General features: G+C 39.2%; 3 protein-coding genes across 7 annotated transcripts; 1 reads left to right on the top strand and 2 right to left on the bottom strand.

The window, feature by feature from the left end:
- Nucleotides 1–39: 39 nt before the first annotated feature.
- LOC148190274 (nuclear factor 7, brain-like) lies at nucleotides 40–2,693 on the bottom strand. The gene has a single exon (XM_088069777.1). It carries the CDS (start codon nucleotides 2,256–2,258, stop codon nucleotides 858–860), a length of 1,401 nt encoding a protein of 466 aa, XP_087925903.1. The 5' UTR covers nucleotides 2,259–2,693; the 3' UTR covers nucleotides 40–857.
- On the top strand, nucleotides 2,291–26,600 carry lmcd1 (LIM and cysteine-rich domains 1). 5 transcript variants are annotated; one of them, XM_088069802.1, is made up of 9 exons: nucleotides 2,291–2,305; nucleotides 7,694–7,835; nucleotides 7,942–8,176; nucleotides 16,164–16,249; nucleotides 17,596–17,851; nucleotides 20,263–20,412; nucleotides 20,569–20,820; nucleotides 21,173–21,391; nucleotides 22,669–26,600. In XM_088069802.1, the coding sequence occupies exons 3-9, from the start codon at nucleotides 8,150–8,152 to the stop codon at nucleotides 22,777–22,779; spliced, it is 1,101 nt and encodes a 366-aa protein (XP_087925928.1). In that variant the 5' UTR covers nucleotides 2,291–2,305; nucleotides 7,694–7,835; nucleotides 7,942–8,149; the 3' UTR covers nucleotides 22,780–26,600. The 5 variants fall into 5 exon arrangements, with proteins under 5 accessions (XP_087925928.1, XP_042365860.2, XP_042365852.2 ...); XM_042509926.2 differs by lacking the exon at nucleotides 2,291–2,305 and adding an exon at nucleotides 6,978–7,566; XM_042509918.2 differs by lacking the exon at nucleotides 2,291–2,305 and adding an exon at nucleotides 6,978–7,566 and having other exon boundaries at nucleotides 7,684–7,835.
- Nucleotides 3,407–5,861, bottom strand: LOC121960293 (E3 ubiquitin-protein ligase TRIM39-like). Its single transcript, XM_088069772.1, has one exon. The coding sequence runs from the start codon at nucleotides 5,580–5,582 to the stop codon at nucleotides 4,131–4,133; it is 1,452 nt and encodes a 483-aa protein (XP_087925898.1). The 5' UTR covers nucleotides 5,583–5,861; the 3' UTR covers nucleotides 3,407–4,130.
- Nucleotides 26,601–27,998: the final 1,398 nt, after the last annotated feature.

Here is a 27,998-nt window from a genome sequence, read left to right as displayed (position 1 = left end):
GGCAATTAAATTAAATAACACATCAAAGATACATCACTATTTATTTTAAGTCATTTATTAAGATGATTCAGAAACAGTGTTTCCATTACAAAGTTGAATTTTAAACTCTCAAACACCAAATGTTTTCATAATTCTTTAATTAACAAATTTAAGAGATATTTGTGACAATGTTTGTTTGTATGATTTGTATATTTGTATGACTGCTTGTATTTTATGTATGTACTGATATCTGCCAATACATGTCGACAGATATTTAGTATCGAACCAGCACTGCTATATGCATACGTAACGTTTATGGTAAATATTGTAAACTTAATATTGAGCTTTATTATAATCATGTTTTATCTGACAATATAATCATCACCATCCTCTTAGAAATCGAGAAAATTAAAAACAACTCGAGCAACAGTTTCCAAAAATAAAATCAAAATCAAATTCACATAAAACCACAGAGATTTGAAAAACAGTCAGATAAAACAGTCTTAAAATCATTCAGTGTCACCATTTAAGATTTAAGCCATTTTTTATTCTTCAGTTTAAAAACAAAATTGGTTATTTTACTCAAGACGTAAACATATTTGGCTTTTTTGGTTTTTTGCATTTTCTTATATAGAAAACCTCCTGCCTACTCCTAATTTTATTTATTTATTAATAAAACAGGTTTCGGAAGGCATGTTTTCTTTAAAATGTTTCGGCAATTTTTTTCTTTTAACCTTTTTGGTGATTTTTACAGAAAACTTAAATATTCTAGAATTTTTTTTTATGAAAGGCATGTTTTCTTTACGTCGGATGCTGAAAAGATGCTTTTATTATTTAACCTGAACATTAATGTATAGCACCCTTAGCTGATAATACGTCTAGAAACTATGCCGCGGACTCCTGACGGAGACCTTCTCTGGTAATATCTTCAGTGGGACTTCATTCTTGCTACCAAAGTGTGGAAACATCCTTTCGGTGAAAGTGTGTTTGAAGGTGTGTATGTGTGTGTGGGTATCAGGATCATAGAACGACAGCTCTCCGCCGTCAAAGTCCAGATGAACTCTGACCCTCTGGAGCTTCTTCTTCACTGAGAGAACTGTTTTTGACCCAGACGGGGAGTCTGCACTGCATTTTCCGTCACGGAAACTAATTTGCCAAAATCCAGTCCATACTTTTCCCCTATTTAGAGCAGACTCCATGACCACACCCACGCCCCAAAATTCATCATTCACAGACTCAACATCCCAGCTGTGAATCCCAGAGTCAAAGCCCTCTGAGCCCAGGACAACATTATCATCATGACCGTGCCTTTCTGGGTTTTCAGGACGCTTCTGTTTCTCTCCAAACCTCACGCTGGTTAAATCCTCAGACAGGATGAGTTCTGGATGAGCAGAGTTTGGATCCAGAACCACAGGACTGTAAGAGACCATGTCCTTCATCTTTTTCCAGATGTTGAAGGTGAGGTTGCCCAGGTGTTTGGCCTCGTCTATCAGAGCTCCTGAGAGCAGCTGTGGATCCTCCAGCAGGGGACGCTGCTGGACTCTGTCCACTGCAGCCTTGTAGTTATGCAGGAATGAGACGTCTTCGGCTCTCAGCTCGTCCTCTGTGGCTCTGATTGTGTCTGAAAGAGCTGACATTTCTCTAATCAGAGACTCAGTCTTCTCCTTCATCATCTGACTCTTCTGCTCCTCCTCCTCCCTCAGAGCGGAGATCCTGGCCTCCTCTTCCTCTTGTAGAAACTGGTGAAGCTTCTTAAACTGCTCCCTAATCCTCCTCTCTGTCTGCTGGGCCTGGACCTTCATGTGTTCTGCTGTTTGATCGCAGTTTTCTTTCACTCGCTCAAACAGCTTCAGTTTCTCCTGAAAGGGTTTCAGAGATTTCTGCAGCTTCTCTTTGCGCTCCTGTGCAGCTTCATCGATGGGTCTGAATCTGTGCTTGTCGTGTGTTTTTGAGTCTCTGCAGATGAGACACACCGGCTGCTGATGGTCCAGACAGAAGAGTTTGAGTCTCTCATTGTGCAGACTGCAGAGAGGCTCTGGAGCTCGCTGGTCTCTCTCCAGTAAAAAGGCCTCACACAGGTTCTTTAACGCCAGACTGATGGGTGGTTCCTCTTTCGATGATTTCCTCTTACAAACGGGACACTCTCGCGTCTGTCTCCCCCTCCACCAGCTCTGCACACAGTCTTTACAGAAGCTGTGACTGCATGACAGAACTACGGGATTTTTGAAGATTTCATGGCAGACAGGACAGGAGAGATCCTCCTCAGACCGGGAAGCCATTTTTTCATGTAAGTGCAGCAGAAATCAGCACGCGGACAGGGGCGTCGGTAAGTTAAAAAAAGTTTCACTTTCACTTTGAGTCGCAGTTCGTTGCTGTTTTAAAAAAAACAACAACTCCTGTTTATAACGTGAAGTCAGCAGGTTGAAGTGGCAGAGTTCATGTAGTCCAGTAATCCCAGTGTTCCCAGTATTTCCTGCTCTCTGTCACTTACGTTAAAAAGTAACAGCGTCTTCACGTCACATCAGCTGCAACACATGCGCAGTAAAATCTTCTGTACAGCCGCAGAGAGGCTGAACATCTGGGCATCAACAGGGCAGTGGTACTCAAGTCACGGCCCGCGGGACAAATGTGGTCCCCGATACAACAGAAAATAAAGTGATTCAAACTGGGAACTGTTTTGTACTTTAGCATAAATGAGGTGCCAGAGTGCATAAAATAACAAAAAAGTAGACAACATAAAATTATATATATATATATATATATATATATATATATATATGTATATATATATATATATATTCCATTGCTGCCACTGGTCCTTAATTTTTTTTTTATTTAACTTTTAATACTTAAATACTGATTGTACTTTTAGGCTACTTCAATGCAAGACTTTTACTAGTATAGACTGTGCTGTTTAGACATGGACCTCAGTGTGTTGTTCAAAGTGTTCTTTAAATTGTTTTAACTTAAAATTAACATTAAGTTTTTTGTTTTCCTTTAACTTGCTGCAGTTGGTCCTGCTGTGGCAGCATGTTAGCAAAAAAAAAAAAAACAACCCCAAAAACCGAAACTGGAACACTGTATCCAGTCCTGTATCGTTGATCTTAACCCACATTTAGAACCTCAGGACACATTTCAGTCTGAAAAACTGTTATGATGAACACTATTTTATTCTTAGTTATCAAACTGTTATTCATTTTAAAATGACATCTATCACATATAATCAGTTATGTACAGTTTACTTGTCTATTTTTATCTTATAGTAATTAACAGTGAATTAAAAATGAATCCTGAATGTTCAGTAAAATCTCCACTGTTTAAATTTAGGTAATTAATAACTAAATAAACTGACTATCAATGCAGAAGAAAATCAATACTCTAAAAAATAAAAATAGCATTGGACCCAAAATAAACTTTAAATATAAAATGACTTTTTTCTGATGAATCATATTCCCTTTAATCACACATACATACACAGGACTTGGTTTCTCCACAACAAGTATCACCATCACCATCTTCCTCCCCATTATTCCCAGTTTACATGTAACTACCTTTGACAGTCACAACTCAGCAGAAACATCAAAAAGAGATTTTTTTGCCACATAATAATCACATTTAGTCTTTTTTAGAATTGACATACTTTTCTGCACATCCATATTTACAGCTTAAATAGACATGACAAAAAGTGAAAAAGCAGACTATAATCAAAAGGTGCATATGCAAACCAGAAAATGCTTAAAAAATAAAATTTTGTGTTTCTGAAGTTTGACTGACAGTAGATTCTTCCAAAGCCACATTTTCATTATTCTGTGCAAATCTTTTCTGTCATTTTGTGTTCGGATAAAACACTACAGTCTGTTGATTTATTGTTCACTAAATGTAGTATGATAAACATATATCATGGAGATCATTATAGAGCACATGTTGTTTACTATTAGAGTGCAGTATAACATTCGGACAGAGCAACAAAATGTTGCTGAAACAAAACAATAAAAAAAAATCAATCAAAATCATTTACAGATTTTTGCCCTTTTATAGTTTTTCCTGCTTGAAACCTGTGGTAAACAACTCAGATTCAAACAGGATAAAACATTTCTTTATATCATGTATATTATCACTGAGATGGAAAATTATGGTATTTCTGAGCAGCGTTATGAATCTATAACTACACCTTTGTGATACTGAGCCAAAAAGCCTGTACATGAAGGGAGTGCGTGCTGTCCCACTTGTACAGTGACTGTCCCAGGCAGTATTTTTACTGGGAGTTTACTCCAGCTGACAATGTATGGAAAAAGCTTGTCTCTGAAAGTGTGTGTGAAAGTGTGTATGTGTGTGTTAGTATCAAGATCATAAAACGACAGTTTTCCATTGTCAAAGTCCAGATGAGCTCTGATCCTCTGGAGCTGCTTCCTCACTGTGAGAACTTTATCCGGCAGCGGTGGGGAAGCTACAAAGTAGTTTCCATCAAGAAAATACATTTCCCAGAATCCAGTTTGTGTTTTTCCCTTTCTCCCGACAGACTCCTTTATCACACCCAGGGACCATGCACTGTCATTTTTAACCTCAAAGTCCCAGCTGTGAGTCCCAGAGTTAAAGCCCTCTGAGCCCAGGACAGGGATGTGGTAATCAAACCTCTCTGGATTGTCAGGACGCTTCTGCTTCTCTCCAAATCTCACGCTGGTTAAATCTTCTGACAGGATATATTTTGGATGGGCAGTGTTTGGATCCAGAACCACAGGACTGTAAGAGACCATGTCCTTCATCTTGTGCCAGATGTTGAAGGTGAGGTTGCCCAGGTGTTTGGCCTCGTCTATCAGAGCTCCTGAGAGCAGCTGTGGATCCTCCAGCAGGGGACGCTGCTGGACTCTGTCCACTGCAGCCTTGTAGTTGTGCAGGAATGAGACGTCTTCGGCTCTCAGCTCGTCCTCTGTGGCTCTGATTGTGTCTGAGAGAGCTGACATCTCTTTAATCAGAGCCTCAGTCTTCTCCTTCATCATCTGACTCTTCTGCTCCTCCTCCTCCCTCAGAGCGGAGATCCTGGCCTCCTCTTCCTCTTGTAGAAACTGGTGAAGCTTCTTAAACTGCTCCCTAATCCTCCTCTCTGTCTGCTGGGCCTGGACCTTCATGTGTTCTGCTGTTTGATCGCAGTTTTCTTTCACTCGCTCAAACAGCTTCAGTTTCTCCTGAAAGGGTTTCAGAGATTTCTGCAGCTTCTCTTTGCGCTCCTGTGCAGCTTCATCGATGGGTCTGAATCTGTGCTTGTCGTGTGTTTTTGAGTCTCTGCAGATGAGACACACCGGCTGCTGATGGTCCAGACAGAAGAGTTTGAGTCTCTCATTGTGCAGACTGCAGAGAGGCTCTGGAGCTCTCTGGTCTCTCTCCAGTAAAAATGCCTCACACAGGTTCCTCAGCACCAGGTTATGAGGTGTATCAGCCCATAAATGTATTTCCTTACAAAATGGACACTGGTGTATTTGTTTCTCTCTCCACCAGCTCTGCACACAGGCTTTACAGAAGCTGTGACTGCATGACAGAATGACAGGATCTTTAAAGATCTCATAGCAAACAGGACAGGAGAGATCCTTTTCTGACTGAGACGACATTTTTAGCCCCTGAGTGAAGCTTGAAACGCGGCAGACAGAACGATGAAAGCAGTCAATCAACTGAGGAAGCTCCCTCAAAGTTACTTTCACTTTGAGTCGTAGCTCCCCTAAATCTTACGTTTATAATGTGGAATCAGCAGCAGGTTGAAGTGGCAGTATTCCAGTCATCCCAGTGTTCCCAGTATTTCCTCCTTTTTGTGGCTTCTCTCCATGGAGTTTTATCTGGCAGCGAACATTGAACACACTAGGCACAAACTGCAGCAGTGTCAGATGACTCGCATCTTTTGAGATTCACATATGAGGAACAAATATGGAGCACACACCAACCACGCCTTACGAAGACGTTTGACAGCAGGTATTTATTCAGCTCTTCCACGTTCCACAGTGAGACAATGCCACAACACCTGCACGGGGTGAGGCAGGTGTGTGTGTAATAATTTGTTTTGTCACATAACAAACACTTCTTATTTTGCTGTTGTTGCATATCTTCTCATTTTTGTGTAGGTAAAACAGTACCACGCTGGGATTTACCAGCTAGTAAATCAGGGATACTCAACTTGCTTTGCTTGAGGGCCTTTTTGCAAAATGGCAGGAGTCTAAGGGCCAGTCACAGAAGCACAATACATGTTTCCAGGATTTTAGGGCATTTAAGTTGACATAATAATAACCACGTTTACTAACTAGCACAAAATACAAGTACATCAAAACTATTTTTGTTCAGTGAATATCTGCTGCCATTCATCCTGGTGAGGGCAGTTTGAGCTCTCAGCTCTGCAGGAGTTGCTGCTGACAGACGGATGCTCTGTGGACCGGTACTGAATAAAGGTCTGAGTCTGTGAGAATCGAAAACCAACATCTCCATGATGATGATTGTATCACTGCCAACAAAATACGACGCTGTCTGCAACATAACAAGAAAAGGGTCACGTGACACTTTGTTTCCTGGTGAAAATTTGTCATCTTAAGCAACACTCAACAAAAGTGTTGAGAGCTCAAACATAAATTAGGCGTGAGGGTTAGAGGATGACGGGGGAAGATGCCCTTCTGAAGAACAATGTCAATTTACTGCAAAATTGGTACAACAGCCAATTTTATTGTTATTGCACAAAAATGAAAATCTTAATTTGCTCCACCGTTGGGGCAAGAAGCTGTATAGTGACTGAAGTAAATGGATAAATTGGGCTTATGCTAAATTTGGCCTCATTTAGCCACTACAATTGGCATTATGGTCTCTCTTTTCACAATGTTATGTGTCAAGGTGCAAACTTAGGTTCTGTACGATACAGAAATTAAAATTTTGGTGGAAATGCAGCTTTTATGGGTCCTCTGGGTGCTTTAACAGTATTTGGCCCATCTTGGCCCTGTTTAGCCTCTTGTCCCTGCCGGCTTCTGTTCTGCCCCATGCACCACATTTTTGTTAGTTTGGCTCACCTCGTTGTCTGGCTTTAATTGACCCTGAAAGTCCTGCCTGTTTCTGTTTAGCTCTGTTTGGCTTTGTCTCTGAATCCCTGTCGGCTCTCCCTGGCTCTGCCTGGATCACCTCTCTTACAGACCTGCCTGGGACTGTGGAGCCCCCGTAGTCCAGTAAGCTTTGTGCAGTCTTTGAAGACTGCCTGGCTGGGTTTAACTTTAGCTCGGTTTAGCCCGGTTTGGCCCTGCTCAGCTCTACATTCTTCAGAGCTTCACACTGAAATTCTGCAGAATGAGAGGAGGAGGAGTCGCTGATGTTCCCATTGGCTCAGGAGTTTTTCAGGCTCGCTCTGATTGGCTGGCAGGGCGTGAGAAGGGAATCCCTCAGGGCTCTCTCTGTCTTTGTCTCAGATTAAAAACACTAACAGTTCAGTCAGGCCTTGCTGCTCCAGGTAGTCTGCTGAAGACCCAAGACTGAATTCAGAGCCTGGTCTGCCGCAGAGCAGTGAAGCTGCTGTTTTTAAAAAACATACATCTCCCTGATTACTGCCAGTCTGCTGCGGTAACGTAGAAGGTACCTGTGATATTTAGCAAAGCAGAGCAAATTCCCTGCTCAGAAAGAGAAATTGAGACTTTTGAGTGTGTAGTTTCACTGAAGGGCAAAGAGCGTTTATCAGTTTCCCCTCTGTAGTGTGTCGCAGCAAAATCAGGAGGTGAGGAAACCTGCTGAGTTCATGTTGCAGAGGGTGGAGAAGCAGAGCCGGCAACAGGACGAATCAGGAGGGGAGAGTGGAGGAAAAAAAACAAAGAGAAAAGAAAAAGTCCTCAGTGAGGAGTAGAAAGGTGAGTTTTATTTGAGTTAAAAATATAAAACAATAAAAGAAGGAGTTTAAAAGTGACGTAGGTCGAGAAAAATACTTGCAGTTAAAGAGCTGATGTTTCTCAGCAGGAATGAGATGAAAGTCTAGACGGTTAAATTGCAGCGGGCTGTGGAGAGCCGGCGGAGCAGAGCGGCGGCAGGAGCGCCTGTGGGCGGGGAGAGAGGAAGTGTGGTCGACAGGAGAGGAATTTAAAGCCCCATTGTTCTTTCTGGAAGAGCAGAGGCAGAGAGAGCTGAAGAGCCGAGGAGTCAAACCCGCCGACAGACGCTGGACGACATGGACGTGAGCTCAGCCATGGAGAAGGTAAAACGGAAACATTTACATCTCTACAGCTGAAGCTCTAATTCATAATTACCTCCAGATGAACAGCAGTAACGAGGAGGTCAAGGGTCAGAGGGTCAGTGAGTCTGATTTGATCTGAGTTTTCTTCTATTAAAGGAGGTCTGGAGACGCTACTTGTCCTCGAGTTTTAAGGTTTTACTGACTTCAAATTAACTTAATTTCCAATCCATGTATATTTATATGTAAGCACCCAGAAACTTAGAACAGTTCTGCCTCTGTCTTCTGTTTCCATTTAAGCTTCACTGATAAAAACACTAAATGGACATTTGTTTCACTTCGTGAGTCAGTCCATATCGTGTTCATGTTACTTAATTTCTGTTTGCAAAGCTTTAATTTTGTCTTATTTTGCAATAACAAATTGAGGGAAATATCCATCCCACCCACAAAACAAGAAAGAAGCAGAGGACTTTCACTTTGAGGTTCACACCCTAATTTGTTTATTTATGTTTTAATTTTGTTTTATTGGCAGCCAGATGATTTATGAAAAAGACAAGTTACAGAAACTTTAAAGCTCCAAGTCTGTTTTGGCAACAATAAATCACAACAGAATCAAGTGCTTAACGGTAATAAATAAAAGCACAAGCCAAAAGACTAGTTTGCAGGTAAACTAAAGTGAAAGCACAGAAGGATAGTTCATTTAAAGGTATAAATAAAGAAATAAATAACTAAATAAGAAGAAAAAGAAGGGGAAAAAGACATCATGGTTTCCATCAGCACGTCCTAAATTAATGCAGAAAAGGCACAAATTGTTTAAAAGAGATCACCAGAATGGAGGAAATGATGTGTTTAATGTTCAAAATTTTGTGGCGAAGGACCTCCAAACCCCCTGTTTGATACATGCCCCTCCTAAATGTTGAAACGAAACCTATGCCCTTGCTGCCAAAGTATCTTTTTAACAGTTGGTTGATCAAACAAGATCTGCTACAACTGGGTCCCACTCGGAGGCTGTTTTTTTAAGCATTTTCTCGGCATGTATTGTAAGAACTGGATACCAGACTCAAACGCAGCGCCCTCTTGAATAAAAATTGCTCGTCGAGTGCATTAGCCAGAAATGTTAGCATTAGGTTTTGCGTCTGTGTTGCATGGCTTACTGTACCAACCCTGACTGCTAGAAATTATGTTTGTACATTTCTATATTACATTTTTATTGCCGTTGTACTCGGTCTTTATCCCGCCCAACTAAGCCCTGATTGGTCGGCTGTTCCTCTGATCAATGTTCACATCATCAGTAATGCTGAGAAATTAGAGATGTGGTTGGCAAATCAACGGTTTCATCCAGGCTAAGGTTATCATTTTTCAAATCTGCACGATATCAAACCACATCATTGATGTTTTCTATCTGAAAAAAGAAATATGGTCAGGAAAGAGTTACTTTCTGTAATCCTGTCTCTGCATATAGATTTCATAGTGCTTTCCATGTTTGCTGCACAGTGGATTCACAGGGAATTATGTGCACATGCTCTGGGCTCGATGTGGTAGACAACCGTGCATCATGAATTCTGTGTTGGAAGGCATTTTTTATCTCCTCTTCGCATCTCTGCTGTTTGTATATCTGCATTGATACATCATTTTCTGCAAACTTAGAGAAACTTAACAGACGTTCATAACGCTCCTCTTAACCTAAAGTACACGTTTGCTGCCAAACTGATTTCCATGTCTCTGCTGACATTACCGACTCATGTGCTAAATGAATTAGCTGAAACTGATTTGTCCAGAGAATCTCTGCCAAAAAAGACACGTATTGCTAAAGGGAGAGGTGCAACAGAGACCTGCCAAAATGTGGGTTTGAGTGATGGTGCGATGGCAACACCTGAAGAATTGCTCGACCCGGAAAAACAGTTGACTTATTCACAGTTTTACAAAATATGAGTTCTCTGACCTGCCAAAGCCTCCATGCTCTACCGTTAAAGACATTTAAAAGTCAGTTTGCTCCTATCCAGTCCAGTTCAAACAGCTGGAGATTTCTAATTCAGTCGGTGAAGGTAATCCACAACCACGAGCACCTGATCCCCCCACTGGGTCTGTTCTGTCGGCCGTTTGTCTCCCACAGATCCGTCTGTAATTCATCCTCTGGTTGTCCGTCCAGAAGTCACATCAGTCTAAAGGCTGATAACCTGACGGATCAGTGTCACCTGTCAGGGGGTTTTATCCCCCCACCCGCCTGTCTTTATACACAGGAGCTGGAAAAACTGTCATCACTAGGATGGAAATAACCTCCAACACACACACACACACACACACACACACACACACACACACACACACACACACACACAAAATGAGTTTTAGGATTGTAATCTGTAACAGCTAACTGCAGCCTTTTTTATTCAACCAACAGTCCAAACTGTAACAAAGTATTAAATTTACTATCACATAAGACTGAGAAAAACTGCAAATTCTCACAAATTACTAGAGCTGCAATGACCTAACGGTTAGTTGTCAACTATCAAATTGATCACCAACTTAATCTGATAATCAATTCATCCTTACAGGTCATTTTCAAAGAAAAAAAAAATCTAAATTCTCTTTTTATTTTAACATGGAAAATGCACAAATAACAGACACAGAGCAATGTAATGTACCAAGTTTTAGCAATTGCTGTTTTCTGCTTGTAGTCTTTGTGCAGTGTAACTAAGAAAGTAAAAGTAAATACTCAGGGAATCAAGTACAAACACAATCATCTCCAGATCCTCTGTTCTCTAAGTATTCAGTGTTTTGTCAGACAGGAGAACCTTTAAAAATGTGTAGATGTTATTAGTTGTTTTTATGGCCAAAAAAAGTTATTTTTCGTCACCAACATTGAGAGTGGTTTCTGTTTCATTTCCAGACAGTTTGAAAGAAAAAAAATCAAATATAAAGTAAAAGTAGGGAAACAACCCAATCAAGCTGTCTGTCTTCCTTACAATATCTCATTTGTTTACATTTATCTAAATGTCTGCTCATTTCGCACGTGTTGTATGACATAATGGGGAAAAACAGGAAATATCTGGGATGCCTTGTGGCAAAGTTGTGGACGTTAACTGCAGCAGGTCGCCGCCTCTTTGACCTCCAACCTGTTATCTCGCAGCATTTCCTGCCGTTTAGGCGTCACATCGCGGACATGTTTGGAATTACTCAGCGAGGCTGCGCTGAGACCGATCCATCGGCGACATACTCGCCTTATCTGACTCGCTAAAAATAGAGCTGCCACAAGTTTCTTTCTCTTTCTGAAGAAAAATGCATTTCCAGTTTGGCTCATATGTATCATTTGGCAGACACTTTTATTATTATTCATACAGATTATTCTGTATGAACACACGCACTGTAGTTTATTCTGTTTTAACCCCAAATGCACCATCCTGCTGAAACAAATACACACTACTGCACCAAATGTGGATTAATCTGCTGCTAAAAATAGTCCCCAACAAATGCAATGTTTCCTCATATTTGAGTAGAGTTTGCTAAGAAATACAGCAACCAGCTGTTAAAGGAAAACTGAGATTGTGCATTTCATATGAGTGATGTCAGTTTTGGTTAATTTTTCTTTCATTACACCTATTAACCAGTAACTAACCAGTTAATGGAAAAAAGAAAAAAACGAAGTGAAATACAAGAGATCTTTCCTTTTAGTCAGGCGCACGCTCCATTGGCTCGGTGAGCTTTGGCACCAGTTTCACAGCACTTTACATTTGAGAGGCCAGTTAAACCAGTGGAGACAGGATTGTGGGCAGTGGGCATGTCAATGCGTGCTAACACAGTTAGCCAGCTGTCTGTCTCCCGCCAGATCTGGATATTACACAGAAAAGAAAAGAGTGGCAGAATTAACGTGTAGAACAACACACGTAAACGGTCAAAAATATTCTCTGTGCTTAACCAGTTAGTGATTACATCCCTGTTTGTGGCTCCTTTTCAAAGCTAATGAGCTTAATAACTGACCGTCAGCTCAAGAGCTGTTTTTTTCCCCTGTTAAATACTGTAGAGGGCTGCAGGGATGAGGTTTTTCTGCAGGCTGCCATAGACGTTAGCATCGCCGGGGTAACCTTGTCAAAAAGCCTCCGTGATTTTTTCATAGGAATGAATGAAGCCCCGCCCCCAGGGCTGTATCCAGACTTCCTTATAATACATCCATGGATTTTTTCCATTGGATTTTGTGTCATCGCAGAAAACAAACAAAACAAACGTTCATGATACTTGCTCTTTTTTTTGCTCCTCAAATGAACATTACTTTTAGGATTTTTCAAGCTGAAATGCGGACGGCAGAAGTAAAATCTAACATTAGGCTGAAATGAACTACACTACAGATGTATGACTTGAATGTCGCCAAGGCTGTAAAGCTGCGTTCGCCTTAATGACATCCTGTAGTCTCGTTTAGCCACTAGTTATTACCTGCCTTTTCTAAGACACGTTAAGGCTTTGAAGTTCACGAATTAAGTATTTACTGCCCTCTTTTAATGTCGTCGAACAAAACGTGACAGTTTTCAAAACTTTTGTCAACCAAGACTTTATTTCAGGCATCTAACCTGACTTAAAGACGAGTTGAGGACTGTGAGATATGGATAAAACCTTGTGAAAAAAGCTAATATCCGGACCTCATGTCAACCAAAATAATTACACCTTAAAAATTAAACCTCAAAGAAGTGACAGTGATTCCACAGATGTGTGATAAAGTGTTGGATAAGAAAGACAAAATGTTGTTTAAAAACTTTTCTCAGTAATGTGGGAGAAGGGAGTTAACGCCACACACACACGCACACACACACACGCTCGCACACGTGCAGGATGGATGATCTCATTGGTCCACCCGGTGACATCATCATTTTAGTTCTGACAAACAGAGTCTTATCAGTCGTTCCTAACGTCCATTTTTCTCCTCCTCCTCCTCCCCAACTCTACAATCTGTAAATCTTTCCTCCTCTTTTGTCTCTTTCAGATGTCTCACTCCGTTTTATTATTCACTCCTCTTCTTTGTCTCTCCTCCTCTGCCTCACCTTTTCATTGTTCCTCTCATATTTAAAAAGAAAACAACATACCCTCATACATTTTTTTAGTAATTTCACAATGAACAAATGTCTTGAAATCAGGTTGTTATTAGTTGTTGAACTTTAACTTAGAGAAGCTAATAAGTCATTTTTTAAGTGTTGTATAGAAGGTCAGGAATGTTGGAAGTTTAGTTTAATTTGGTGATCTCATGGTCTGTGATTGACCTTTACTAGTCTGTGTGTGTGTGTGTGTGTGTGTGTGTGTGTGTGTGTGTGTGTGTGTGTGTGGGTGGGTGTGTGCGAGCTCGGAAACAATACTCAGGATGACTGGCTGCTTTTAAAACCTCTGGCAGGAAACCTGATGACTGTTTGGCTCGAACAACCTGCTGCTGATGGACGGTCCACCTGTCCCTCTGTCACCAGGTATTAATGAACCCGTCTCTCCTCAAGGAGACGTTCATACCCGGCGTCACAAGCTCTTCCAAAATGATGGACTACAAAATAATCCTCTATCACAGCCTCCTGCTGCAAGCATTTGATCACATTCAGCTATGAGAACGTCAGTGATGTTGGGTGATAAATTCTGACTCACGGTTGCGGGTTTGTTCTACCGCACCAAAAGTGGGAAAACCATGTTTTTATAGACCTGGCTGTGTGTGTGAAGGCATTTTAATGTTGGATTTTGCTACTATAAAGCATTAGGGTTTTGGTTTAGGGATCAGGTGTTTGATTAACATGTATTTAAAATTCTATGGGTTTTTTTGTTATTTTGTATCCACTACTGATGCTACTAAATATAACAGCTCGTTTGGTTTTCACTTTGCTCAGATGTTCCTGCAATTCAGAACTACTGAAGTGTGTTTTTTATGTTTGGAGTTCGGTGCTTCGCTTAGGGCCCACAGTGGCCACAGAGTGGTTGTTTTTTTTTTTAAGCAGAAAAAAACAAAAAGTGGCACGGCAGTGGAAAGACCTTCATCCCAGCACTTTATTAAAGAGCGCTCAAAGTGCTTTTTTAAATGACGCGCTGCGTGTGAGTTGTGTTTTCATGACAATGATATGTTGACTTAAACATTAGCCAACATGCTGACCACACATGTAACAACGAGCTCAGAGGTGTGCGGCGGCACGACTCTCACCAGCAACACTGACTGTCCAGCGGCTGATCTGCTCACACAGACGGGTTTTTCTGTGTTTTGTTGTGACAGCAGCCTGGCTAAAAAGTGGCAGTGACATCATCAGTGTCTTTCTGAAGTTTAGAGATTTTCAATTAGAAGCGCCGGCAGCAAGGCAATGATGCAAGGCGCAGTGTTTTTCCTGCAGGCATGCAGCCGCAGGTGCCCGCTCCTCATAGGGATGAATTTTGAAAAAAAAAAAGACTGATTAAAAAAAAGCAAAGTGGACATAAGCCCTTAATTCTCTCAACTTGTTTTTCTTCTTCCTTTGTTCTTGTTCTTTTATTCTTCATTTGTTTCTTGCTCTTCTGTTCTTGTTGTTGTTCCTCTTTTTTCTTGTTTTTCTTCTTTTTGTTTTGCTTTTCGTTCTTGTTCTTCTGCATGTTCTTGTTTTCACTCTTCTTTTTCTGTTCTTCCTCTTCTGCTGTTGTTCTTGTTTCTCTTGTTTACAGTCTTGTTCTTATACTTTCTCTCCTTCTTGTTTTTCTTCTTCTTTTGTTCTTGTTGCTGCTTGGCCCTGTTGTTGCTGTTGTTGATGTTGTTTTGTTCCTCTATGTGCACACAGTTCTGCAGTCTCATGCCTCTTTATGAGGATTTGTGGAGCGTTTACAGATGCTAACTAGGATCAACAAACATGCTTTCAGCTTACAGCGATAACGGGATTCATCACAATAAGGAAACGCATCATGAATCTGACGTAGACTTTTCTTTGGACCTTTTTAAGAACCAAATTAATTAAGAAATTAAAATAAGTCGTTGAATGGGACCCATTTTTCTCATCCAGTGCTTAGCAAACAGAGAAAATAATATTTCCCCAAAGTGTCAAATTATTCCTTTGAGATTTTCCTTCACTGGAACTCACAAAAGGAAAAATGGACCCAGACCAAAGCAGTCATTAGCGGAGCGAGGACAGATGTGTGTGTTTAGAGGTGTGAAGAGAGAGTGTGTGTAAGTGTGTGTGACAGTAAAGAGGCTGTCGATTGGCCCGTGTTGAGAAGGTCACAGTGGTGACGGGTGCAACAAAAACAGCTGAAGAAGAACAAGACTTCATTACATCCCTCTGGGATACACTGACAGACTGTGTGTGTGTGTGTGTGTGTGTGTGTGTGTGTGTGTGTGTGTGTGTGTGTGTGTGTGTGTGTGTGTGTGTGTGTGGCTTTAAAAGAACATTCCACTAAACTTTTGTGTTGAAGATGAGCTTTACATCTTTAGCTTATTTGAGTATATTAATTTTCTTCTTCCTGTGGAGAAGTCAGACAGTACACATCCTGAAATCCATTTCGGTAACAGCTTGTTTCACGGTGTTAAATAAGTGAATATACTCACTGTGGTGACTGTGGTGGTAGTCACAGTGAGAGCAGACGTGACTCAAAAGTTCCTCCAAACAAACAAGAAATAATCCTGTAAACTCACAGCCAGTCATGACAGAGCAGGTATGATGCAGGTGGTGGTGAATGTTACACTGACCAACTCACAATATTTCTTTGTACTTACAAAATTTGCTTGTACACAGTATAGTATATTTAAAAAAGTGGACGTAGTTTCATGTACCACTGGGCAACTTTCATAGTGTCTCCCACACTCTATCCAGGTCTCTTTATGCATCCATAAACTCCACCATCTAATCCAAATGTGGCAACCAAATGATCCATAAACCAGTGGGTGATGTTATGGTGGTTAAATCTGTACAAGTGACCTTTGACGCTCTTACTGTTAGGTTGGTTATAATGTAAAGACTTAAATGTAAAGAACCTCACAAAGTCAGAGTTACATAAATGATTTTATATAGTTATGTAATGTATTTTTGTCTCCCCTCAGATGTCTGTGAAGCAGCGTGCAGGAGGTGCAGCGCTTTGTCACATTTGTAAGGAGAGCTGCTCTGGATTCCAGCCACATTCTTGGAGGTACAACCCTTCACTGTTTTTCATTTTATTATTATTTCTCTCTGCCTGAAAAATGAAAGGAAAAGAAAAAAAACAAGTGTTGGATACAGTCCCAGTGGTTTCTCTTCTCTTGATTCTCTGCTCTTAAAGGAACGCGTTAGTGGTTTTGCATATTTTTAGCCAACTGACTTCAGACGAGATGGGATTCGGTTGTTAAAAAGTACTGCACTCAGGAGCTTACAAACTGCATGGATGAATTCAATGAAGTTGTGAAAAGGAAAATTTAAATTTCATTCTTATTTTGCATCAAAAAGGTTTTTAAGTTTTTACAGATTGAGGGATAACCTGCTGATTTTTACTGCTAGCTTCAGCAGTCTCACTGTTTACACTAATGCATCATCTGGTCAGTCACAGAAAGAAAATGTTGGCATTTTAAGTTTTTATGCAAACCGCAGATATGTTACTTTTGTTTCATATGTATCACATCAACACTTCTTACAGTGACCTAGTATGTGAGCTGACTTTGTCATCGGGAGATTGATGTCGTGTCACCTTGGAGAGACACCTGCAGAGCTGCAGACCACTTTTCAGAACCACAAACAACAAAATTTGGTTGTGTCTTAGCAGGCCGCTGCTGTTTACAGCAGCTTTGTAGCCACCAAATGTTGTTGTTTTTTGTGGCACTATGGGATAGTGCCACAGAGAACTTTTTCTAAAAAGACATTGCTGCTTTCCAGTGGGGATTTTGCCCCAGAAACCAGATATTTTACGCCAAAACATGATCTTTTCTGGATCATAACCAAGTGGTCATTGTGTCGATCGATGCAGGATCGATGGTTTGCAGAAATGTACAATACCAGACATTTTTGGGGCCAGTCCCTTATGCATCATCTACATGACAGACATGGATGGTAGCTGTTTAACTGATATAAATAAACTTCTGAATTTTTCAAACTGAAACTCAAATGATTGCAAAAATTACTATCAACTGTTTATATTTCTTTTGGATGTGACATTAAACATTAGTCTTCACTTTTCTAAACAGATGTAGCAGCTTTTACTTTTGTTAATCACAGAATGTCTTTTGTTTTTTTTTGGGTCGTCACTTATCAGTCACTGCATGATCCTTTTCAGTGTCATCGTAGCACTTATGGAGGAATGGGATGATTTTTTAGAATAGCAAATTCAAGGGGCACCCCAAATGATCACAAACTTCCCAAAACTGTTTTTACTAACCAAATAACAATCAAGCACCCGAATTAGGCTGAAAACCGCCCAATCTGGTAACACACCTTTAATTCTTCAAACCTTTCTGACATATTTTAATAACCATTTTCTCTCTTCCCATTTTTCTCGTCGTTATGCAGGAAAGCGTGTATCACCTGCAGCTGCAGCGTGGTCGACCACACTCCCGGAAGTGATGTGGAGGACGATCAGCGAATGGGACGCCTGCTCGCAGACTCACCCTGCGCCCATTTGACAGCGAAGGTCAAAGGAGGCGGCGGCCTTCGCATGTACAAGAGGAACCGCATGATCGTGACCAACCCGGTGGTGTCACGTAAAGACCCGACCTTCAACACCACGACGTACGACTGGGCGCCTGCCGGCCTCAACCAGACACTGGTGAGGATCAGTGCCAAGTACAGGAGGTTGGTTGGTTGTGACTGTCAGGGAGATTTTTGGCGTTCTGGTTCTGACCAATCAGTAACTGGTACCAATTTAAGACCGGTCCTCTGCACACATCTGAAGTTTGTTGGCTATGTTTGTTTTTAACCCTTTGAAACCAAGAGCGACATCACTTTTGTTGTGCTGCCTTTAGAAACCTACCACAAGAATTTAAACCTCTGAACCCGGAGCGTAGTGGTTTAATTCCCATCAGAAACATGGAAAAAAAGTCGTTAAGCAACTTGGTAAGATATATTCCACAAATTGCAAGAAATTAGTAGATTTATGAAATTATTTCTGAAAACAAAAATTTTTTGAGAAAACTATCATGATTACATAATTTATATATTTTTTAGGTAATTTCTTTATTTATTTGCTAATTTTTATGTAATTGTTTGTGCTTCATACTAATTACTCGCTAGTTTTTGGGTCATTTCTTCTTGAGTTACTCATCGCCTTCTCCACATATTTTTGAAGAATTCATGACAACTTGCTCAGTTTTCAAAGGGTTAACCTTCTGTCCCTTGTGCTCAAAGAAAAGTGAGCTCAAAGTACATGCCTCAAATACTGCATGATGACTGCAGACATTATATTGTCAACATTAAAAACCAAATTGCATTCCCATCCAAAACATCTAACCACTGAGATTCACCACTGTACTCTTGTTCTTTATTTTTTATTATTTAAGCTCAGTTTCCTGCAGCTCCCTCTGTGTGTCCAACAGTCTCAGCCATCTGGTTTCCATTAAAAACAAGTACAGTATGTTTCAGGTTTCACAACCTATAATTACAAGGATGACAGTGATTATTGAGCTCCTCAGTGTGGCGGGAGACGTTACTGTGGTTGAACTTGTAGAGACAGATCCAGCTCTAAGACTGGGACTGCTCTCCAGATTTGCCCATAAAAGTCCTCAGCATGTTCTTTGTTTCATTCAGAGCTCGAGTGTCAAGTTTGCTGGTGCAGACTGTTAGTCACAATCTCACTGAGGCGCAATCATCTGACGACACACAGCTGTGTCACCGATGACACCTGGACAGGGTGATGACAGCTGAAACTCGAGCTCATGTGCCCTGAACAATTCCTCCACGCTGTTTATCATTCAGTCGCGTTAACAAGACGGTCACATGTCTTATGTGTGTTTCCCAGACTGCGATGTGACGCTGGTGTCTTCTGACTGACCAACTTTAGAAAGCTAACATTTCAGTGGCGTAAAATGTCAGCAAGGTGCCAAAATGAAAAGAAAAAAAAGGGATTTTAAACTAATCAGCAGTGTCAATACTTAAGAGCAAATGATAAAAAGTGAGGCAATTTAAAGACGTTAATTCGTTTTAAATAATTTTTTTAAACCAGTTCTTTTTCTAGCTTTTTCACTTTTTCGTAAACTTAATTTTTTTTGATTCAAGGATTATTTTTTAGATTTTTGCTTTTATTAGAAAGGACAGCTTAAGTGTGGAAGGGGGAGAGAGAGGGGGTGACATGCAGCAACAGGCCAAAGTTGGAATCAAGAACGAAGCCTCTGTACATGGTACACCCGCTCTACCAACTGGGCCACTGTGTGCCCCATGATCTTAATCATTCTGATTTGTCTCAATGACTTCTATTCATAATTCAGACCAATTAAGACTAAAGGAGTACAAAAAAGTGTATTTTTACTGTTAGAATAAAGAATAGAATAAAACTCACATAGTTTGTGGAAAGTAATTAAATACACTTTCTCAAGTACGAGTAAAATTTATGTAAAAGTAACTATTTTCTCGACTCTAAACTTATTATATAAACTTATTCTATACTGCATTTTAAATTAAAATAATGCACTTTTTTTATTCTACATGTACTTTACATTAATTTTAAGTGATTTTCTTACAAATGATCAACATATAAAATATGATGTATTGTTACAGATTACATCATTCAACAGTATACAAGCTGCTTCTCAGCTCGCTTAACCATTAAAATGCTACTTACCCATTAATGAAAATAAAATCGTCAATAAACTTCATCAGTTTCTGACTTTCAGTTCTAGTCCAACCTGCGCCACCCCATCGCGTAACATGTTAAAACTACAGTTACTTTTTTTTGCAACATCAATATGTGTACATCTGTTAAACTGCTGCAGTAATTTTTTACATTTTTTTGGTAATGCAGGTTGGCAGTTGTATATTTAAATGACTTACAGCTCCCAGTGGTGGTGAATCTGCAGCTTGATAAACATGAATGAATGACATTTTCAGTTTGTCATTAGAGTTAAATTAGATGGTTCACTTCTCAGCTTCACAACTCATCATAAATGATGAAAAATTTAAGCTGTTGTAAAAATAACAAGATGCTATAAAAGTAAGCAGATGTAAACTGCCTCTGATTCCCTTCAGGCCATGCAGTACATGGAGCTCATCCCGGAGAGGCGACGTCCCGTCTCGGGGACAGACGGAGCTTTGGAGCGTCGCAGGCAGCTCTTCAGTCAGCTCCCAGTCTACGATCAGGACCCCATGAAGTGTCAGAGCCTGGCCAGTGACGAGGAGGTATCCTGCCACGATAAACACTATTAAGTAGTGAAGTTGTTTGTCAGCTGACCAATATCACTTTATTGGAAATGGAAATTGATGGAAAAGTCTGATGAAACTGTTTCCTTGTAAAAAGTTAACTGATCTCTTCACTTCTCCTCCGTCCTCCTGCAGATTTCCTCCATGCTGCTGTTTGTGAAGAGCTACAAACAGGAGGTGCTGGGAGTCGGGGAGGTGGCCTTACCTGGTGAGGGCGGAGCTCTGAGGGAAGCAGCCACTCAGAGGACAGCGAAGGAGGCCAAGGACCGCAGCAACAGCGATAAGAAGGATGCTCTGGAGCACCAGGACCATGGCTTGACTAACAGCAACACTGCCTCTGCTACTGGCTCCACAAACGGAACAGACGACAGCAGTCAGACTGGATATGTAAGTGAATATCCTGTCCTGAGTGTAATCATGTGTTTTATATAAGCTCATTACATGTTTTGTATCCAAATCTAAATCCGAAAAGTCACTGGTAACCATAAATAAATGTAGTAATGAGCAAAAAGTGCAATATTTTCATCTGAGATGAAGTGAAATACAAGTATAAAATGGTATTAAATTTTTTCTGGGGGACTTTGGATCCTTTAAAGTTACCCTGAACAGGTTACCAACACCTTTTAGTTAAATAATGTTATACGAGTCTGTTGCACTGCCAGCAGACTGTAATGTTTGTTGCAGCAGTTTAGTTCACGACCTTTTCTCACCTTCATGTTCTGTCCTCTCTCTCCTCCAGCGGTGCACTGGTTGCCAAGGGGAGGTTGCCAAGGAGAGTCCAGCGGTTTATGCTGGGCGTGCAGGTTACCAAAGCGCCCTGTGGCATCCCACCTGCTTCGTGTGTTCAGAGTGTGGCCAAGGATTGGTGGACCTGGTCTACTTCTGGTCCAATCAGAAGCTGTTCTGTGGACGACACTACTGTCAGACGGTCTGGCCGCGATGCTCAGGCTGTGACGAGGTAAGGAGACGTCACAGTAGACTTCCTGTAGACGTTACTGATATCTGAGACAGAAACGTTGTGATGTTTTAGGGAGGAAGACTATAAGGGACAAACATTTCTAACATACAGACCCTGTTGACCAGAGGATGAATCAAACTGAGTCTAGTGATCCTCTGACTTTTCAGAGAGAGAGAGAAACTCATTGTTGATATTAAGAACTCGAGCATCCGTCCCCTTCTGAAAAAAAAACACAAATCATTAAAATTGCAAGACTTTAATTTTGACAAATACCACTCTTAGATGCAAAAGTACCTCCAGTGAAGTAGTTGCTGGCAGAATGCAACTTCAAAAGCAACGTAAGCAAAACAAGCAGTCTGCTATAAAATGGAAATAAGATGGAACAACAATGCAAAGATGAATTAGGAAATAAGTGTCCCATTACATGTACATCATAATCGGTGCAGAAAAGGCAAAAATTGGTAAATAAAAATTGTGACAAAAAAAAACAAGGCGATCGAAGGTCCCAGAGAGAGGATTACTAACGTGCCGACTTTATTGTTATTTAGCGGCTTTTGAACGAAAATCTAAACATGAAATTGATTTTGCTTTTGAAAATGACTTTCTTTTAGAAAAATACCATTTTCCCAGCTTTTTGTCTGAAATGTCGTTTTTTTTTTTTATGTACTTACCACATCTCAGCCTTTCATACTCTCAGGTAATGAAAAACAAACAAAAAGAAATTATCGGTTATCAGTATCTTATCGGCCATGAGAAGCTGGAAATGATCGGTTTAGCAGTACTGGTTGAAATAATCATTATCGTGCATGACTGTCATATATATATATATATATATAGCTACACCGGTCCAATGAAATAATGGCCACACTTCACGCTGATGTCCTCTGAGGATTTATTCTACTCTCTCTCTCTCTCTCTCTCTCTCTGTTTCTTCAGACACCATAGAAACTACAAAATATAAGATATTAAACTTTCAAAAATATAACATTTTTCACTCACTCTTAAAATCTCAAATCTCAGTGTCCATTGATAAGCAGTCTGAAGCACATCAGCACAACAGAAAAATACTGAAATATAATAAATCATTTAAAATGTAATGGCACCATAATAACATTATCAATAAATGTAAAATAAAGCCACAAAGTAAACAAAGTACCTTTTAGACAAATTTTTATCAACATTTTACCCTCTTAACACTTTATTTATTTCCTTTTTAATCATTTTTTCCTCCTGTATTCATTCTCGTCTCCCCTCTGCGCCCCTGATCTTTTTCTCAGTTGATCTTCTGTCAGTCTTTTCACACGGCTAAAGACGGACGGACGTGGCATCATCATCATTACTGCTGCTGGAAATGCGGGCAGAGCCTGGATACACCCTGTCAGCACTGAGACTCAGTGCAGCGTTCAACACAGTTCAGTTCAGTTTAAGAAGTTTTAGCACTGCTCAGACACAGAACTACAAGGTCAGACGAGACAAAAAAAATGTTGATTAGCTTTTTTTCTTTAAACAAAAGTAATAACTAACGGAAAACAGCACTGATTAAGTAGCGCTTAAATTCTTTAAATTATATGTTTAGTAGACATTTAGTATTTAAAATACTGACAGTTATATATTGATGTTTGAAATAGTGAAGACATCTCGCTGACGTTGAAGTGCTTAAAGACTTGTTCAGTTGAGCCTACTGGTGTCTTTAGTACTTAAAATGTTTAGTTGACACAAAAGTGTTTAAAGTACTTTAGAAATATTTGGAGGATTTATTAGCACTTAGTACTGACAGTGACTGGAGCCAGATGTTTCAAATACAAACAGCAGCGTACGGGACAAAAAAAAAAAAGATGGCTCATTTATCATGGAATAGATGTTAATGATGTCAGAATATGTTAGAAGAGATGTTAAAATATGTTAATTCTTCATGTTGGATAAAGAAATTTGACAAAACAGCCTCAACTGAAGATCCACTCAGCTCAGAGCATCACACCGTCTCCATCAGCAGGAAAAGTTTGAACATCTACAGCATGAACATCAGCATTACACAAAGTAAACTCAGAAATTAACTTTTAATTAATGTAAAGTTACTGCACAGGATTTATTTTGTCCTGCACAATGTAACCAAGAGTTTCTCAGACCACATTTAGACGAAAACAGCCCTACTAAAAACAGAAAAGTCTTTCCTTTGCATTTTTGAAAATAAAAAATCTACGTTTCTATGATAACATTGTGAGAACGATCCTCGTGTATATGCAAAAAACAACTGAAAACACTGTAGTATGCAGGCCAGGCCAGTAGTTTGTGCCGTAACTTTATAAAGACACACCACAGAAGAACAACACATGTGCAAAGTGTAGCGCATTTGGTTATCGGTCATATCGGTTGGATCAAATTCTGTATAATGTATTTCTGGACTTCTTCATACTTTTAAATATTTAAGTATGAAGTCAAATTCAAATAATTTGATGACAGTTTAACTTCTAGAGCCCATGAAAATATTGTTACTTTAAAGCAGGATCCAGGACCAGAACATTTCAAGAAAACCTAATTTAATCCTTAAAGTTCTGCTTCATGCTTTCATAGATTGTATTGATTGCGTTGAAGGGACAAACTGATAAAAAAAAAAAAAAAACAACAACAACAACCTCCTGCTGTAATTAAAGCTTTGTTGTAATTTTAACACATTTTCAATAGAAATCACCATGGAAGACTTTGCTGATCATGAATTAAATTATAATTAATTTACAAGTCAGGTTTGAATTTGTGCACATTCATGTTACACTTTGATATCACTCAGAAATAATTTAATTTTTTGACTTTAACATCAAAGAACTGGACAAGCACAAGGCTGGAAAAGGCATAAACCTAATTAGTAATTAATAATGTTCTGCTGAATTCTGTAAAACTGTTTTTTTTTCTGCAGGAGATTTCAACCCACTGCCTTTTAATACTCATCACTGAACTCTGGTTGTGTTTTTGTTGTGCAAAGTTGCAAATAGAATATAATATAGATAGGGATTTTGCTTTTTATATATATTTTTCTTTATTTTCTTCTCCTGTTTGATGTGTTATTTCTGCAGATTGTTTTTGCATTTAAGGTCTTTCATAAACATGGATCCCTGCTGCTAAATGCTGCTTTATTACAGTTATGTTCCTGATAAAGTTTTATATTGAAAGTAAATGTGTGTAAACTGAGAGGAAAGCACTGTGAAGTAGACAACTCACAATTTTTTCAATGTGCTAAAGAAAAAAACTTACGCTATTTAGCTTTAACCTACTTTTCTTCCCTGAAATTAATCGATACAAGCAGCTGTGGTATAACAGCTAACATCTGCTTGCTTGTGATTTTTAATCGTTAACCTATTGATTTGACTGTGGTCAGAAAAATGACAATTTCAGATTTTTTTTAATAAAAAACAATGTTCTAGTTAGCAATAGGCCTTCTGTTTGATGTGACCAGCTAGCGAAATATGTAGCATATAGATAAAGTTTTGTATTTTGCTTCACTTAAATGGTGCATTTAGAGGAGACCTCTGAAGTAAAAACACAAAGTTTCTGGCTGCATAATTTGCACTTTTGCAGTGTTAAAAAAAATCCATGAAAGTTTAGTTTACCAGAAAAATAACAATGTGCACTAGATGGAGGCTAATTAGCTTTAGCCTACTTTTGTTCCCTGATAGAAAATTAACAACATAGTCTGTTTTTATTTATAGCATAACATTACCTGATATTTCCTTGTTTGTAACCTTTCAGTGACTTTTTTAATTGATCGCTTTTAGAGACAAAAACAATATTTAAGCAAGCGATACTGTTTGACGTGATCAGCTAAATATGTAGCATCTATGAAAACTGTTCAGTATAATGTTATCTGTGACTCTCTGTGAGTCAGATATGGAAATATTAACCTGAATATTGGTATTTTTGTTTGTGTGTCAGTATGAGGTGTTTAGCCAAGCAAAATAAACTGGAAGTGGAGGCTAGCTGCTAGCCTAGCTCAGTCAGTTATGAAATAATTTGTTTGAAATGAACACACGAGGCGGGTTTCCATTAGCACTTTGCACAAAACTTAGGCGATATCTTTGGAAGACAATTGCGAGATGAATGTCGCTCCACAGAGTGATGTTATGCAACTTTTCCTCTAGTGATAACATTTCAAGAAGCATAGCGATGGATGTTAAAATCATTAGCAGGTTTATTTCTATTGCAACCACCACACTAGCCGTCATTATTTCTAATACAAGGCGACGTAGGTGTTTTATGCCAGCGATGATGTAAAGACAGGCCCCTTATACGTGGGAGCGACCACGTATGAGGGATTTCTGAGAGGTGATAGTCCACGATTCAAAACTTCCAGATGATCCGCTCAACTTTTGAAGAGTTAAGAGATGTAATAACAGTTTTTGTAGCTGCATCATGAGGGAGCCAGTTCCTACTGAACAAAGGCAGAGCTATAGCATCATGTGACCCAGAAAAATTGCAGTTTTGTGAAATATCTTTTTTGAATTGCCTGAAATACCATCTCATCTGAGTGTAAAAACTTTTTTGCTATAAATGGGATTTTTTTTTTTTTTTTAATGATTGACGTGTTTTTATTAGGTGTATTTTATATTCGTAATAATTTGAGGGTTAATGGAAACCCGCCTACAGAGACGAGATATTAATCTTTGTCTAAAAAAGATGACAAAGATTTCTGAAAATCTGCTCTGTGAGATAAGTTTTTGTTAAAGATCAGAAACGGACAAACTGCCACCTTTAGGACCTTCTCTGTTTTCATTCAGACTTTTTAATAGTGAAATCCCAGTTAAAACACTTACCACAGCTGGTGTTACAGATGTGGACACAGATGGTGTTTTGGTGCTTTGAAGGTAACCAGCACGATCAATGATTTTTCCATGGCATTTGGAGATAAATCACAACATAATAAAATCATAAGCCAACTTTTTTATTAAATTCCACAGTGAATGGTAAATGATCTAAATCATATTTAATTGTTAAAAGTCAAAAGTGATGTTTTCATGTAGATGAAAGGTTTAAATGTGATGATTTCCTCACCTGTATAGCAATTAATCATAATCCCTCAACCTGTTACGGTTTGTTATGTTTATCTGTGCGTCAGCGTTTTCCATCACGGGAAAATCATCACATCAGAGAAAGTAAAGATATTTTCACGCTGATCATATCTTGACAGCTGTTATTGGAATTAAAGTCATTTCTGATTGAATTCCCTTGTTGTTAAGCGTATTTTTGGAGAGAGATGAGCTTTGGGATTTGCCAACATATTTGAACAGTTGAGCTTCTGATAGTTTTGCTCTAAACGTCATGTTGCAATTATGTTTGATTTTTTAAAAAAAAGCATTTTACTCTTTCTTGCTAATGTATTCAATCATGCACAAGTCACATGCATGATTGAATACATTAGAAACCTAATTTTAGCTGTCATAAACGCCCCCATTTAGCATTGATAAGCAATAATAAACAATATTCAAAAGCCTCTAATGTAGTGTACGTATAAATATGGATATATTTTAATTGTTTAAAGCTGTAACTGTAAAATCAGATGAAACCTTTATGATCTGAGTCTTTTTTTACTGTTGACCCTCTGATTTTTATTTTTAGGTTTTAGCCCTGAAGTGTTTTACAGGCTTGTGTTTTTGTTTGTTTGTTTTTTAAATCTGTGTTGTTTTAATATGTTAGTTTTAACCTGTTTTAATTGTCTTGTTGTGTTACTTTTTTTACTGTAAGCTGCTTGGTCCTTCAATTTCCCTTGGGAATAATAAATTATTACAGTATTACAAAAAGAACGAAAATAACAATTTTTTGGGTAGTTTTAAACAATTTCTAACCCATTCCTTTTTTTTATTTTCATGGTTGCAAAGAGGCCTGAAACTGGATTACCGTGAAACTTTTAAAGTATTTGTGTAGTTATATTTTAGGCCAAAGATTAAGATCCAAAAAAACTGCAGGTTTCAGATCACGTTTCAACTGAATCCATCCAGCTGGAGCAAAATGCTTTACAGATTTGAAACAGAGCTCTGATTTATTTAAAGTTTTAGAACGAGGATTAGTGTGTGTGTGTGTGTGTGTGTGTGTGTGTGTGTGTGTGTGTGTGTGTGTGTGTGTGTGTGTGTGTGTGTGTGTGTGTGTGTGTGTGTACGCTGACCTACTCCCAGCAGGAATGTTAAGTATTCCTGTGGTTTCTCGGCCGGCGTTCCTTTGCAGTTGCATCACACAAACTGACCGTCTGACAGCCACTTCCTGAACCATGAAAAAAACCCAGCCAAGGATATTTTTAGTCCTAAACTGAGACAAATTTATTTGGTTTGCGGAGTTTTATGGCCTTGCACAGCACTCAGCATGACCGGGAGGGGTTTACAGAGGATGTGTCATTTCCTCTGATTCAGTGCAGATTATCCGAACAGACAAAAACCAAGGATCATTACGTAGTTATATATCAGAAATAATGTGTGTGTGTGTGTGTGTGTGTGTGTGTGTGTGTGTATATATATATATATATATATATATATGCTGTTTACCTATAAACTTATTGGCTGTGTTGCTGTTAATCACATCAGATAACTATGACCTTTGTTTTTTTATGTCTTAAATTATATATCTTGTA

This window comes from Plectropomus leopardus, chromosome 2 (genome assembly GCF_026936395.1).
Source record: "Plectropomus leopardus strain MGB_pleo_1.0 chromosome 2, ASM2693639v1, whole genome shotgun sequence".
Lineage (NCBI taxonomy): Eukaryota > Metazoa > Chordata > Actinopteri > Perciformes > Serranidae > Plectropomus > Plectropomus leopardus.
Note: the sequence above shows the minus strand (reverse complement) of the source record. Positions and strands in the feature narration are given on the sequence as shown.

Bases quoted from the DNA above. Each gene is read 5' to 3' on its own strand.
- LOC148190274 (XM_088069777.1), bottom strand. From the start codon at position 2,258: ATGGCTTCCCGGTCTGAGGAGGATCTCTCCTGTCCTGTCTGCCATGAA.
- LOC121960293 (XM_088069772.1), bottom strand. From the start codon at position 5,582: ATGTCGTCTCAGTCAGAAAAGGATCTCTCCTGTCCTGTTTGCTATGAG.
- lmcd1 (XM_088069802.1), top strand. From the start codon at position 8,150: ATGGACGTGAGCTCAGCCATGGAGAAG. The intron at 16,250-17,595 runs GTACAACCCTTC...GTCGTTATGCAG, and splicing joins TTCCAGCCACATTCTTGGAG to GAAAGCGTGTATCACCTGCA. The intron at 21,392-22,668 runs GTAAGGAGACGT...TCTTTTTCTCAG, and splicing joins GATGCTCAGGCTGTGACGAG to TTGATCTTCTGTCAGTCTTT.